Genomic DNA, 16,350 nt, shown 5'->3' with positions numbered 1-16,350 from the left:
CTTGCGGTATTTATTTATCGCAATGCCGTTATACAAAGCGTGGGATATCACAAGAAGGAAAAGAAAGTCTATCCTTGCCGAGGGTTTCGATGAATTTTTTTAAAAAATACTAGTGAGCAGCACACAGCAACAGATCTTGTCAACTTGCTTTATTTTCTCCAATTTTTTTATTTTCTAAAAAATACTAGTGAGCAGCACACAGCAACAGATCTTGTCAACTTGCTTTATTTTCTCCAATTTTTTTATTTTCTAAAAAATACTAGTGAGCAGCACACAGCAACACATCTTGTCAACTTTATTTTCTTCGACCGGTTTTGTCTGGATATGACTAAAATCCTGCAAATGTGCAATGTTTAATTTTGGGGCTTACGTTACGGATTTAACGTTAAATTTAAAAAATTGCCAAAAAAATAGACAGATTTGTCTGTTTTTATTGTAAATGAAAAACGTAATTTGCCTTCATCTTAGCCCCTGGGGAGGGGAATTTGGTGTGGATTTTATGCCCCATACCCCAGGGATATAGAAGGATTTTGTTTGAGCCTGAAAACAAATCCCCGGGGGTGTCCCGGGGTCAACCCCCGGGAAAGCCAATGATAAGTGCATAACAGCATGAGCAGAATGTGCTACCGAGCTACCTGGTCCCCAGGTGCGAAGCCACAGACAAAGCCGCCAAACGAAAGATAGAGAAGTAAACGTGTATCGCATCCTTTAGTTTCGGGAATTTCGTAGGTTTGGTTGGAAGTCCACTCCGGGGTCTACACGATCGATCGCAGCGCGTACATAAAATTTTCTCCTCGACACCATGTATGCTGATCGGCAAACATTTTTTTCTTCAGCTAATAGTAACAATAAAGACTCTTTGCGGCTAAAAATGTCGTGAAAACGCGATTTTCTCTGAAAACTGGACAAAAATAGACTTCGACAAAAAATTTACGCGCCGCCATGTTTGTTTTTCTTTTTCATGGCTGAAAATTCCCGCGAGTGACGCGCGTGATTCGCGAGGTTTGGACCCAGGCCTCAGACGACCGTAAAACTCAGTTGTGAGCCTCCTTAAATAAAATCGCGTTGAAATCAAGCGCGAAAAACCACTTGAGTAAAACCGCCTTTGAAATCGCGCGCGAGAGATCGCGCGGAATACCTATGCTGGTCCCGTTTCCCGTGTAAACATAGCCTAAGTAAGTTCGCGTTATCTCGATGGCATCACCGGTGGAAAAATCCACCGGTGACGCCATATTTCAGAATTGGCGCGCTGCAGGTGAGACAAGTCGCTGGTTCCGCCACGATCCTCCGCCATTTTGTTTCTCATGCCCGCGCGCGCCCTCCGTTTCTGTATCCAGCGGTCTCCTGCGAATCTAACGAGCGACTTGGAGCAAGTCTAAATAAGGATTAAAGCTATAAGCGTGTGGGGCCGTGTATTCCCGATCGAATTGGAATTTGGAAGTGTTGCATTGGTTTTTGTGGAGGGGGGAAAACCGGAGAACCCGGAGAAAAACCTTCGGAGCAAGGACGAGAACCAACAACAAACTCAACCCACACATTAAGCCGGGGATGAGCACTCTCACCACTGCGCCATCCTTGCTCCCCTAGCAGGGAAAAAAAAGTAAAAAAAGAAAGAAAGAAAGAAAGAAAGAAAGAAAGAAAGAAAGAAAGAAAGAAAGAAAGAAAAAGCACTCTGAAATCAAAGAGTTTATCGTGTTTGGACGCTTTGATAGTTTCCGCAGATTGAAGCCATGTGAATTAACAATTAATGGAAGAGGTTTTGTGATATCCGGAGGTAAGCCGGTGTTATCAGTTTCAGCCTTGCTGATAACTTACCGAGACCTTGATAAATCGATTCCGGATATCACAAACACCGACTACTAATAAATTGTTTCATTATACATTTCAGTAAAGAAGATAACGACCAAAATATTGTTGCGCGGAACACAGTCAAGACACGTTTACTTGTCGCATGTTTACAAAGATGGCCACGATCTCTTAGCACACGAGCTCTTGCGAGAAATCAACAGATTATCACATATTTGCTTCTAGCTGGATAATTTCTTTGTAAATGTAATCACATGCATAGATTTTCAGAATTAACTGTGAGGCTGTTAGCCAATGAGAAAAGAGATAGTAACTCTAATGCGGATAACAACAATAATTATTAAATGGTAAATTGTCAACATCAGATCAACAGCTCACGTAGCCGCCCCTGGGGTAAAGCAGCGCTGAAAACACTACTTTATAGTCTTCTTATAGGACCAGCATTTCCTTATAATCATTAATAGGAGTCTAAAATTGACTCCTGAAAGACAGAAAGTCTGTCCACTGTCGCTGGCAGTAAATCTGTAAACCTTAGTGTGTGGTCACGCCTAAATTTGGCCAACCGTTCAGGGGAAAGCGGTCAGGAAATTGTCCGGGAAAAAAAATATTTAGAATCCGCAAAAGAATAACAATGCTTTTTTTGATTACACCCCACACGCATAGAACTTTCACTACAACATGTACAAGGTCCAAAGTACGCTAGGCTTGGATTATCTGTGCTCATTTAGTCAGACAGGAAAGATAGCATTGCCGCCAGAACACACCAATCTGTTCAATTTATCACACAAGTGAATCCAGTACTGTGATTAATTCATTTTCTTCATGGTTGTGTCTTCTTTTCTGTTTTTTTTTTTTTCATTTTTGTGCACCGAGAAATTGAATAAAAATGTAAGAAATGCGTTGCACCGTGAACTGAGATGTAAGGGGGACTGAAACTTGGGTTTTTACGCAGTTGTAGACACACGCGGTAACTACGAAAATATCAAAAGCCAAGCGGCCCAATCAAACGGGTTATGAAGGTTATTAAAAATTGATTAAAATATTAACAGTGAATCGGGAATGATTGAATAGATGATTGAAGGTTGACAGATCAGCCATATGTTGACAGTTATATATATAGGACTGCGGACCCGGCAAACATTCTGGACCGAACTTGCACAGATAATCGTCAAAATTACAATACAGGTGGGATTTTTTATTGTTTACTTACACAGTTTTATTTGTAATGTTTTGGAAAAATTGGAAAAAATACTGTATACGACATAGGCTACCACTTTGAACAAGCAATAATTTGACCATTATATCGGTTATTCTTCGTGACAGAAAGAAATAGATTCTTTACCAATTTTTATTTTTTGGTTGTAGTCGTCTGTTTTTTTTACAGTTCTAAGGGGGAAGACCATGAACGTAATGGCGCTTCTGTAAATATCTAATTGACTTCACCGTTAATCAGTAGGATACCTAAAATGCGTTCAATTCCACAATTGGTTTCGGCTCTATTTAACAAATATTCCACAAGCGCGCGTTGGATATGAGATGGTAGATAGCCAACTCGGCGTTATACGCGCCTCAGCCAACGATCTCATATCCAACAAGCGCGAGTGGAATAATTGTTTTATTAAAAAACGCCCTAAGATTTGCAATACAGTAAAAAACCCGCGAGTAAGAACCTAGCATTTAAGAGCCTGTTAGGCTAAAATTTGCAAATTAGATACCATTTATATAAGAACCTATTTAGCCTAAAATTTGGAAACAGTTTCTTAATTTCTAAAATTGATTTAAAATGTTTACTTTTGCGAAAATATTGATATGATTCAGTTATTGCTTCATTTGTGGTATGCAAATTTTATACAAGAAAAAGGCCGAATACCACTAAAATATCTATAACAACATAGAATTTTTTCCATCAGAAATTAAAACCAATTAAGAACCTAATTAGCCTAAATTTGTGTTAATAACCCTTTATGTAAGAATCTGTTTAGGCTAACCTGAAAAACAATAGGTTCTTACTCGCGGGTTTTTACTGTATTTGAGCTCCCCAGCTGTTTTCGCTGACGCGTATCGGCTACCATTTTTGTGGTCAATGGTATATGAGCTCATATACCATTGTCTGTCAACCAATGAAAACTCAGGAATTGCAGTATAAAATAATAAATCTTATACCAATTGTAGAACATTTTAGGAAGTGCCACCCACAATGTGAGCGCAGTTAAAGATATAATAACAAGGAAATTAAATTCTAATAAGGCCAAGTAAAAAAAAAACGAGTGTTTCTCGTCAGGATTTCTATAAAAAAGAGAGCGGGCGGGCGGTTTTCTTTTGGTCTGATTTTTTTAAATTTATTATCTTGTTGCATTCCTTACCTGTGTTGTTTGAATATCGATGTTTTTTTTTCTTCATCGTACAAATTCTCCAGAAGCGAACTTGCAAAATAAATCCTGAAAGGTAATTGACCTATCCAGTATGGACCTAGCGTACCAAAGCTTTACAATTTTTGCCTGAGTTTGTATTAAAAAGCAGACAAAAGCCAAGTCTTGCAGAATTTTCGGATCAATTTAGGTTTCTGGGAAACTGCTCACCTACCCCTCCCCAAACCTAACATTTTGCCCAAAGCGATAAGTAAGGGTTAATGTTAGGTTTGGGGAGGGGTAGGTGAGCAGTTTCCCAGAAACCTAAATTGATCCGAATTTTCAACTACGTACAAAGTAAAAGTAACGCCAGCCTTGTTGGTCTTTGTTCGTTCCAAATTTTTTAATATAAACAAATAGTAAAAAAAGGAGAGGCGGCCCCAAAAATTGAAGCGGGCGGGGACGAGAAACATTTGTATTTTTTTACTTGGCCTAATAGTAAATTCTGTGTTTTTTTTTCAATCGGCGTGATAAGGCTCCAAGAGGATCGAAGAGAAACAAGCCCTGATCAGAAAATTTGAGCGGTGATCATTTCGACAAGTCCGCGCCTATTTTATTTAAGGAGATAAATGTTGACATGTGCAATGCCTTGTTAATTAATGTATTAATGTAGCTGGACATTCCCTAAAAGTTACGTTTTACATGATGTGAAAATTTTGCAAGTTTCTTGGGCTAGTAGCTCGATTTCTGTACTCAGAGCAAATTACGATCAGTTCAGCTCATACATAAATGTATAAAATTAACAAACTTTTGATAGCATTCGTTACAGATTAAAGATATCATACCATTTTTAAGAAATTCTTTCTGTTTCCGAAAGCTTTTATGCGTAATTAAATATAGCGAGTCAAAATGCAAATGACGAGTAGAAATGTACAGTGATACTCTCTAAAATAATAATAATAATAATAATAATAATAATAATAATAATAATAATAGTAATAATAATAATAATAATAATAATACTAATAATAATAATAATAATAATGGTAATAATAATAATAATAATAATAATAATAATAATAATAATAATAATAATAATAATAAACTGTAAACTACTAACTATGCTGTAAAATTAAAAAAATTGTCCAACGTTTTTCTTTCCTGAAAACCACTGTGCCAGGCTTTATTCTAAGAATTTTATTGGCAAGAGAGGAGGCTTTCCATCACATGCCGGAGTGACCGGAGTTAAACAATAATTTTCTTTGTCAGTTGAGATTAGTCGCGTATAGCTAAAACCTCAGTTAGTACCTGAAGAAATAACTTGTGTCCGAATAGCTAGGTGTCGTACCTAAGCTGTTATAATCGGGCGGGTAGGTTATTACAGCAGGAAGTCTGCTCCAACGCTAACTAGGCAATTGTGAACAATAAATCGAGCAAGATATTAACCGTGAAATAAGTAATAGTTATTTTTTTTCTGCATTTGAATAAAGTGGTCATATAGATGAAACTATCGATAATTCCTTGTTCAGGCTAAAACAAAGAAATCTATTGTACGAAAGTCGACAGACGCTCGCCACATCGAAAACTCCTCAAAGATAAATTTTTCAATATAAATTGTTTTAAAATCCTTTCTTAGAATGCAGATCATGATTCAAAGTTTTCTTGGTCTCAATTCAGAACAAGTCGTTCAAAACATCGCATACACGTTTTGAACTGAACTGTGTGAGATAGCTCAGAATTTTCGGAATCACGGTACTGCTAAAAACAGCTTACATTATTTCCCACTAAATGCACGCTCCATACACTTCTCCCCTTGAGCTCTTGTTTCAAAATTTAATAGTTCTATATTAAACTCATGATCAAAAGAAGCAAAATGCTATCTGGAAAGCCATAGACAGGGATACATGAATAAGTTATCACTTAGTCATTAACGACTGTCAAACGAGAAGACAATAATCTAGTCTAACTCATACATTGTTAGTATATAATTCTTCCCACATGCAATGTAAAAATAGACAAGTAGCGACCGGGCATTTTCTTTTGTTTTACCTTACTCCAGCAGAGGATATCAACAGACTTCTTTCTCTGCATGGTTTTAAGCTATTTCATACTGACAAACCAAATGTGAAAAAAAGTTACTCGGTAATGTATTCTTGTCACATTTTGGCTAAGTTGATCCGGAACTAGCTACAGGCTAAAATGAAATTAAAATGATTTGTCGATCGATATCGGCTGAGAGAAGAGGAATTATATTAATTTTAACACAATTACTAATTGTTAGTTTTGGTTGACTAAGGGCGCTTTCATTTTTAATTTTAGTTGAGTATTGAATTATAATTTTGATTTCCTTTCATTCGCCCTGTTTAATAGCAACGCATGCCTGGATTTTAGTAACATTTAGTAACATTTTAGTAACATTTAGTAACACGTAGATTTCCCCCGGGCAGTTTTTACTCAATTTAATGCTCGTTAAGAATAAATCACTAACTGATGTTCACTTTTTGTTTCATCTCGTCTAATGCAAAATATTTAGATTAATCGTTACGAGTTAACTAAGCCGCTAATTCATAAAAACGCTCTTTATACTAAGAATAGGTTTACTTCTTGGGACGCGCCTTAAACTGGCTTTGAAATTGAATGGTTTACTTACCTTGCTGCCGCGCGCTTTGATGGCTTTCGTCTGTGCATAATAATTTATTTCTAAGTGAACTACAAATGAATTAAAAACAGCGTGATAATTTTGACAAATTTGAGAACAACAATTTAATGCGGCAGGTGCAAATATTGTTATGAATTCGCACTTCTAGCCGTAAGCTAGGAGAGTCCGATATGCCCTCAGTAAAACTTGTTGAGAAAGATTACTCTATCATTTCATCATTTATTAGTTTCCTTTTTCCTTTAGTTTCGCCGGAACCTTAATTTTCTTAGAACAGAAGACTTTTAATTACATCGTTTTTCCAGCTTTTTACGAAAGACTGTGGGCGTAGAACACATCTTCTTGGAAATGACTTATGCTCATATTTGACAAGGTGACGAAGAAAAAGAATTGGGTTTTTAGGGAGTTATATTGCCGGTGACAGCTTGACAGCCTGAGTAGGAAATCAAAGTGATTATGGAAACCTTAATTAAAGACGATATTAACTGTGCATGAAAGACCCGAACCATACAACGATTTAAAGGTCTTCAGATCCAACTGTCGAGATCGAAGCATCACAGAAAATCAAAAACAAGGTGAGCTCACTCATTTGTGAATGGTGAAACATTTAAGCTTACGATGTTCGCAAATTTACCATTCCTGTTTTTAGATATATGATACTGACTTATCATGCAGAAGGTTTTGGCTTTGCCTAATATCTAGCGTAAATTGGTTTGGCCGCGCAGTTTTCCCCCCTTTATGTATTTCTAACTAGCAAGAACTTCACAATCATCTTTATCGGTTTGTCGTCCTCCCAAAAAGTTTTGCTTTAATTCTGCCCTGCGTAAATATAGTCTAGTTTTCGCTTATTTTTTCTACCCTGAAAGAAACAGTGGCCTCAAAAAAAGGCTCCCCAGAATCCCATCCCAAATTTTGATCATAGAGAACCCAGTGCTTTGAAATGAAGCTTAAACGTGAAATCGAATAATCGAGAACACCAAAATTATTTTTTATGCATGTTTCCATTTGCCCAGTTTTTGTTGATTAAAGAAGATCGCAAAGGTTTTTATTTAAAATATTAGTTATCTGTAATTTCTTTTTATTCCAAAGATCTTTCTCTTATATAAAAGCGGACCATACTTTTCTGTCTTTATTTACTTGCCCAACGAAATAAATTTTCGATGTGCTTCAGTCGATGACTGATCGGATAAAGCTGGAGAGGAAAATTGTGATTACGGAGCTAATACCTGAGGCGAATGTTTGCTCAAAACGCTTTAACCACTTTTATGAGAAACAAATAATGTAACACGTTACTATCAATTGTTACAAGGCCTGCAGCTGAACAAATTTTGAATTATACAGTGTCAAACGAAATTGTTAAAAAAAACGCGACGCAACGAATGAAAAATTAATCCCGCTGATCAGAAAATGCGTGGAAATTTGACTGGTTTTAGAGAATCTACTTAGATTTTTTTGTTAGTTATGTGTAGAAAATGTTTAATTTTTTCTAAACTGATGATCGGTGGATCGATAAAGCAATAATAAAGAATATCGCAAAAAAATGCGGCGGAAACGTGAGTGCTTGCGACATGGCAGAATGGAATTAAAATTGAAATCGAAATCCGGAAATCGATCTTAGTTCAATCGTCCGTTAGATTGAATGTGTGCATGGGAGGAGAAAACGCAAGGACCATTATGAGTTTCTTTTAGTTCATTTTAATTAGAAAAATCGCATGTGACAATTTTCTCTTCGGATGGCGAAGCTTAAAATAACCGTCTTTCGGTTTGACTGATCGTTCAGAGAAGGCAGAGCATGGTGTATTACCTTTAAACTATCGCGACTGAAACACTGACACTTTTCAAATCACGCACATTCTGAAAAGGGTTTTCTTTAGATTTTTACCACGAGTTATGTGCAATTAAGAACTTTATTCAGTTTTTTTTCGTTCAGCTAGCTGCATATTGTGAAGAAAAGTGTGCCAGGGGAAAAGGGTCTTAAAATTAACGTAAAACAATGTTACTAGTACTTTTAGCGGTATTTTTAGGTATCTAATAACAATTTTTCCTTCCTCTTTACTTGCCACCTTTGTTATGCATAAAACTGTTAAAACAATTTGAGGACATGTCAAAAAAAGTAAGGAAAGAAACTCAGTTTTAACAATCGATACTGTGCAATGCACTGAAAGGCAACTACATCAGTTGATGTTATATATATTATAACTGAGAAATCACGCTGAAAAAGCGTGCAATCAATGAGCGGTTCGATTCGGACTAGTAACGGTCAAATAAGTCATTATTTACAATTTTGCAAAAAAATAAAAATAAAAATAAAAATCAGGCTTAAGTAAAGCAAACGCTCCATCAAATGGTTAATTGACGTCCGATTTTTTTTCATTTTTGCAATCTGAATTTTTAAGTTACCTCACTGTGTAGATACCCGCTTTGCGTGTTGAACTATATCGGTGTGACTCGTTTTAATTGTTGTACGGGAAAGCGCAATCGACCCTCACTGTACACTTTTGAAATTTACTGCCGAAGAAATTATGTCAATTATGGGCTCTTTTCAGGCATGATTCACCTGGCGATTCGCTGCATAGCAAACGAAGGCCAAACATCTATGATTATAGCTCACCGACCTCGTATTCGGAATACCGATCAAAAAAAAAACTTCGTTAATATCAGCATATACAGGGAAGTGTTTTAACCTGCGTCACTTAAGAAGTAGAAAATTAAATGACGCACGCGTTTACAAAGCACCTGTATGACGCTGGCATGAAGATTTTCAAACAACTTTTTAGTATATTTTTACCCTCCCTAGTAGTTTTTTATTTCTTTTGCAAATGATAAAGCCAACAAAATGAGGTTATGAGTCATGTCACTTAGCCTCAGTTGGAAAATGTCTTGACAGCCAATCATAGTGCTCGCCATATGACAAAAATGTTATAAAGCCCGGATGCTAGTGCTAGATGGACTTAAAAACTAAATAAAGTTACCATTAAGGCTCTATTAAGCGCCCCCCCTTCTCTAATCAGGCCCCTTCTGGAAGTTCATTTGTTAAATAAGCCCCGCCCCAACCCCTCCCCCCCAAGACGGTGGACCAATAGTTATTCGTGCACCACATTTACTTTTAATTGTTAAGGGGGGGGGGGACTTAACGTAAATTTGAGTGAAGTTTATAGTAATTTATTAAAGGAATAAAAGGAAGAAAATTACTTCTGGAACACCACCAGACAGTTGACCCCCACGCAAGATCACTCCAGGTTGTCAGGGGACTGTCTGGTGTCCGTCTACTAATTTTAAACTTCAAATTCTAATTTTAAAACTATATCAAATCTTCAATATTTCTTATTTACCCAAATTTTACAACTCCTTTAAGAAAAAGTATCTCCTTCCAAAAAATCTCCAAAAATCACCCAAATATTTACACAAAACCCTTAAACATAGATTTATGGGACGAGCATAGGGTTTTTGCATTGCTTAACTGAAGCGAACGAGATATTTCCAAAAACCTCATGAAAAGCGGCAGAAAAAGAACTTTATGTAAAGTCCCGCCTTAAAAGAGGTTTTACTGTACTTACTTAGAGAAAGTAATGTAAACTTGACCTGCAGGCGAGTAGACAAGTTTTACATACGAACTTCCGAATTCTTCTAAACTAACTTGAGTGTTTGCACAAGGCGTGCCTAGAAACAGCTTTATTTTATTAAATAAAGCCGAAAACATGATAATATACGTCACGACCATGTTTATACGATCCCTGGCAAAACGACTGTACAATCTAATGGAGAGCGTTAGGTGAAGAAAAAAAAACATATGGTTGTTGCTTAAACGCTTTTTGGCACACTGATGGCAATGACAGTGATGGAATAATATTTATAATTTCTGGCTTCCATTAATTTGGCGTCAACAAGTCCGTGTTGTAATGACTTTTCAGACGAGTTCCATATTCTACCATTACATAATTACAATCGTTCGGCTTCGTATTAGATGGGTGCTGGACTCTTGTACATCTAAATGGCTTATTTAAATATTCTTTGCCGGTCTGCTTAGATATTTGATATTCTCGACAGTTTCCGAAAAGTAGTTATTTTAAATAACGAGCCACTATGTATTCAGCATCTCCATGAAACGTTTTGCGTGCTTCGAGCATATGGATGTTTTAATCAATAAAACAGAAAGTGCTTTCTTCGAAATTAGCTTTAATTTATATTTAACAGTGCCTTTTTTTCGTGTTTACTAACTAATTGAAACAGTCGTGGCATTTCTTTTTAGAACTAAAATTGTCGCCAGTGGGTCTGCGCAGTTAAAAAGCTTGCTGCACTTTAATAGTTCTATTCTGAATACTTATGACCCTAAAGGATTGATCTTGTTCGCGACTTTTATACTTCACAAAGGCCTGACGAGCAAGGACGTCGGTGTAGCGAAACTTCCGAAGGTACTGTCGGCGTAAAAGAAAGTGGTTCCTTGAAAAAAAAGGCGCAGAGTAGTAAGTCATGTTTGTAATGATTTTGTAATAGTAACAGTTAGGTGATGAAGACACCCCTGTGATTCCTTGCAACAATTCCAATCCAGGTGGCAGAGACGACTCTTTTAACCTCGCTCATTCACCAATTTATAGTTCGACACGACAACAGCACGGGCTAAGGCTTAGGCCAAACGTCGAGCTTTACATGAGGCAAGCTAAACTGAGCGAATTACGTGCACGAAAACACTACCAGTTGAGTTCGTCCGACTGACCAACACGTTCTATCTGGATGCTTCAGACGGATAGCACAGACCAAAAACAACAACAACAACAACAACAGACAACTTGAAACAAAAATCAAGGAACAAAATTGTCGCAACCCAAACGTAACAAAAACAGATGAACGCGTGTGCTTAAACAATACCAATTGTTTTAAGATCTTGCTAAAAACTTTGTTGCCATTTTTGCGTTCAAATTCTCAAAAGTTACTTAGAAAACGGTTCGAGAACACTGAAGTCTAAAATGTTCCCCTTGCACAAATCAAGACCATTTTTCTGATTCCTTTCAAATTGAAGGAAACCTCAAAATATTAGTTTTCTAACATAGAAAAGGCAACAAAGGAGTAACAAAAAGGCGAAAATAACCAAGAATAGTTTTGACTAATAAAGATTAAGACAAATTTCGAACGACAAATTTGAAAACTAACCAATTGCCAATTTTCTCAAATGTGTTGTCCGTGACCGTAGCTCCTTTAAGCGCAGTCCATTTGATTTGATTGACATTCTCGACACGCATGTGTACAGGTGTTCATTGAAGTTGAATATGAGCGGCTTGCACTCAAACGAGAATTGTACTCCTGTTACATTTATCGTGTAGAGTTTTTGTCACGGCTTTCGTAAGTTTGTTTGAAGGTGCAGTTTAGGTCAACAAAAGGAACCCCGATCATCTGGTTTATGCTGCCATTTCGGAAATATTCAGTCGCTGTACGAAGCCTTTATGTTTCCAAACCTATTTGCGGTATTTTTCAATTTAATCCATTACCGGTTATTGCTCAGTTAAAAGCACGGTTATTTGCCCTCGTTTCCGTTTAAAGTACTCATCTATCAGTTTATAGCCGCGAATAGTTTTAATCAGTGTTTGTTCTAGCTAGGAAGTTACGATGATAAAAGATTATTCCTCTTTGTTTTTGTACCATTGTTGCTCTATAGGTTTCGTGTCAAATGGTTTAAATGATTTTTTTCTTAATTTTTTCTTTTCCTTTTATTGTGGCGGGAAAACCGATGTGTCGTTCGATAAAAAGAAAGCTAGCATCTATACCAATATGAGAGCATAGAGCAATTTAAAATTTGGGTAGAAATAATAGGACTCTCAGTCGTCAAAAAGTTAGCAGGATATAAGTTGCGGCCGGCTTTATTGAAACATCGCCGATAAAAAACTAACAAAAACAATTACACCGCTTAAGAATGATTTCGGCACACCAATTACTCCACTGTTAGCTTTAAGAAAAAGTTATTTCTTTTTTTTTTTTTTTTGCAATCGCTTCCCGCCAAATCTACCTAACTCCCTGGTATTTAATTCAGTTAATTTCAATCCGCGCATCGCAGCGAAACAATGACAAACTTGGAAATCAGACATATATTTTCTCCATTTTCACTTGAATATTATTATTTTACTGATAAGACTGTTCGCACTCTTGGGATAACAACACCAGATTTATCGCTCAGAAGTAACAATTTTCTTACGCTATTTAGACAAAGTTAAAGCCGGTTAATTAAAAGTTGTCGGCACACCGATACATCTTAACAGCGGAGGAAATAAAATTGTCAACAAGCTTATAATTGAAACAAATATTAAAACCTGATATTCCACTTTTCCTTTAGTTCTATTCTATAAAAGCCGCACTTCAAAAAAGCTCATTCTGAAAAAGAAATCTTCGTTTAATTCGGTCGACGCTCAAGAAAAAGGTCGAAACAAGCCCTTGCGCTGTACTTTAACGCCAGGTTTGTAAATTTTAGATTTATTTTTTCTAAATGCACCTACAAATACACCATTTATTGAAATCCTGTCATCCTCAATTGGTCTTCATGTTGCCTCGACATTATTCGGTTTATAGTGCTTTGGAAACATGAGGATTCTGATTTCACATTTTGAAGCCCGAATGATGCTAGGGCCAGACATGGAGAATTAACATCGATCAATGAGCGCTCTCATGTATTAAAGGAAAAAAGATGTTAACAAATCGACAGGAAATTAAATTCTCAAGTGAAATCTTAACTTAAATCTTAGTTTTTTAAAAAATTAGCAGAGATAAGGTAAGGCGGTCGATTACTCGAGCCTCAGATTTTTTTACAACGGTTAAGACTTTTGTGGTTGTTAATAAGGGTTTCTATCTGATCATGAATCATTCCCCTGAGAAGGTTCGTGATCACTCAAAAATCCAGAGTAAAAAGCAAAATAATTAACAATTATTAGACGAGGTCGAGCTGAAAAGATCGTGATTTGTCAGTGACGAGCAGATCAATTATTTGCTCCAGCCCTTGACTTCGTCAAATTATTGATATGCTCGCAACTGAAACAGGGTCTGCATGTTGTAGGGGGTCGCACAATCCGCAAACCGCCATATTTTGTTCACCCTAGACTGTAAACTCCCCTTTGTTTTCTCCTAAAGACCGAAACCGCCATAATTTCTTGACCGTAAACCGCCAGATAAATACGAATGTACCCGCAAATCGACACTTAAAATTGCCTTAAACCGCCAATTGCCGAAGTCGAAGGCTGAGGCAATAACTGAAATAGTTAACGAAACTCTGATGAATCACGATATTTTGCGACAACTAAGTTCAATAACTGTTGTATTATTCGATCACTGAAGTATTTTTGGCTTTGTAGAAATTTCAAATCGTTCTCCGATTTTGCTCATAGAAAACTCGGGCTCGTAGTCTAATTGTTTAATAGAAAATTTTTTTTACCATCTTTATTATTTACAACGTAGGCTATTGTTAAGCTTTACAATGTTGCTCCTCGTCTCCAGATAGAGATCTTAGCCACAGACCCCGACGACTGAGAGAGACAATGGGGCCTGGGGAAGAGAATGCTATCTTTCCCGGAGAAATTAGGAATAGGCTAAATCTCTTCACATTTCAGACTTTTTTTATCAAATCAGTTCTAATGTTCAAAATTACCTATTAACTTCAGATAGTTTGACATCGTGGTTCCATTTTGGTGGTTGAGTTCGTTAAACAGCAAGTTCTTACAAGATGGCAGTACGCACCAGTCTCCTCGTGGTTGTTGTCATTCTCACGCTCCTGTTACTTGGCTTGGAAGCTAAGCCGCTGCATGAGACCTTTGACATCAATGAGGATAGTAATCTGATTGAAGAACCACGACACTTAATGGAAGAAAAGAGCCAGAAAGCGTCCTCGGCTACAGGAATACTACAAAGATTTCAGAAAGCTAAAAGATGCAGATTTTTACACTGTCAATTTGGGCGCTGAGCCCGAAACTGATCACACTTAATGTAAGACTCTTCGTGATCTAATTCATGAAGTATCGATTAGCACGTCTTCGATGTTACAAATATAAGTAGCAAGAAAAAACCATAGCATTAAGGAGAAATGCCCAAAAACTAGTGGGGGGAAAAGTGTCACTCAAAAAATTAATACAAAGAGTCTTTAATAGTTTTCATAGTTATAAGAGTCAAAGAATTTTGTCAACGGGCTCTAGAGAACCTGCTAACCTTATAAGAAAGTTGGTGTCACATTCTTTACCTCTGCTAGTATTACAAGGGTAAATTATCAAACGTAACGGTAATATTAATACTTTATTATAATGCTGTAAACAAAATACATATCTAGAAAAACTAAATAAACAAATTAAGTTAAATATCAAGTAAAATCTCTATTCGTGAATCGTTTAAACATTAAATAAAGGAACGAATCGAGCACATTAATAAGAGGGACCTAAAGATAGCAGTATGAGTACGAGATCGAGTACAGGTACGGGTACAACTTTCGAATTTCAAACCAATTACGTTCCAAAAGCCTTCATTCCACCCTGTACAAGTACGAGATCGAGTTCGTGTACGAGCGGGTATGATTACGGGTACGAGGTCGAGCACCAGTACCAGTACGATACGAGTACGAGACGAGTTCGAGTACGAGACGAGATCGAGATCGAGATCGAGTACGGGTACGAGTACGAGTACGAGTACGAGTACGAGTACGAGTACGAGTACGAGTACGAGTACGAGTACGAGTACGAGCACGAGTACGAGTACGAGTACGAGTACGAGTACGAGTACGAGTACGAGCACGAGCACGAGCACGAGCACGAGATCGAGATCGAGTACGAGCACGAGTATGACGTTCGAATTTCAAACCACTTACGTTCCCAAAGTCCTCAGACTTCTCTGCTGCTGACCAGTTGAATGTGAGACTATCGGTAAACGTTGGTGTGAAATGTGAACAAACCTAAACTTAAATTGCAAGGCTGGTACGATGGAAATAAAGATAGGCAGGGTATCTTCATTTCACATTTTCCACTGAAGAAGGGGCAGTAACCCCGAAACGTATGGAAACAATTATCTACCATCTGGCGCATTTTACATTTACATTTTAAATTATATCACAATTTATTGACCATCAGAAATAAATTTCAGTTAATCAATAACTCTTGTTCGAGCTTTGAACTTTGTCCAGTAATCTACCTCATGTGATCTTTTCACGTGAGTACCCCAGGAAACCCATCATAGACCAATAGCATCGGGCCTTTTGTAAAGAGCATATTCAATGCTCATATTGTCTTTGTTCAGTTTTAACACGAGCAACACTGAAGTCAGTACTGTTTTCAAGCAGTTAGTGTTTTTATTTTGTGCCTGAAATCACATCCAGAGTCCTCTTATCTCTCGCCGTTCGTCGCTGTGAAGCGCTCTCGAACTTGTTCATCGCATCTTTGAATGCGTAATTACGGCAAATTATGCCTCCCACTCGAAGGACTCAAAGAAGACATGCCGCTGCGACCGACCAGGTCAACGCCATCCCAGCCGACCTCGACCTTAACAAACTGTACCTTAAGGATTTGCGAGCGATGTGCAGCCGTC

General features: G+C 37.3%; 1 protein-coding gene across 8 annotated transcripts; it reads left to right on the top strand.

The window, feature by feature from the left end:
* Positions 1-2,973: 2,973 nt before the first annotated feature.
* LOC144649133 (uncharacterized) lies at positions 2,974-16,115 on the top strand. Of its 8 annotated transcripts, none has more exons than XM_078508585.1 (3): positions 2,974-2,991; positions 13,133-13,252; positions 14,448-16,115. In XM_078508585.1, the coding sequence occupies exon 3, from the start codon at positions 15,226-15,228 to the stop codon at positions 15,676-15,678; it is 453 nt and encodes a 150-aa protein (XP_078364711.1). In that variant the 5' UTR covers positions 2,974-2,991; positions 13,133-13,252; positions 14,448-15,225; the 3' UTR covers positions 15,679-16,115. The 8 variants fall into 8 exon arrangements, with proteins under 8 accessions (XP_078364711.1, XP_078364713.1, XP_078364714.1 ...); XM_078508587.1 differs by lacking the exon at positions 2,974-2,991 and adding an exon at positions 7,023-7,385 and having other exon boundaries at positions 14,452-16,115; XM_078508582.1 differs by lacking the exon at positions 2,974-2,991 and adding an exon at positions 7,029-7,385.
* The last annotated feature ends 235 nt before the right edge of the window (positions 16,116-16,350 follow it).

This window comes from Oculina patagonica, chromosome 4 (genome assembly GCF_052425735.1).
Source record: "Oculina patagonica isolate OP01 chromosome 4, crgOcupat, whole genome shotgun sequence".
NCBI lineage: Eukaryota > Metazoa > Cnidaria > Anthozoa > Scleractinia > Oculinidae > Oculina > Oculina patagonica.
The sequence above is the reverse complement of the archived record's forward strand: the minus strand, read 5'-3'. Positions and strand labels throughout refer to the sequence as shown.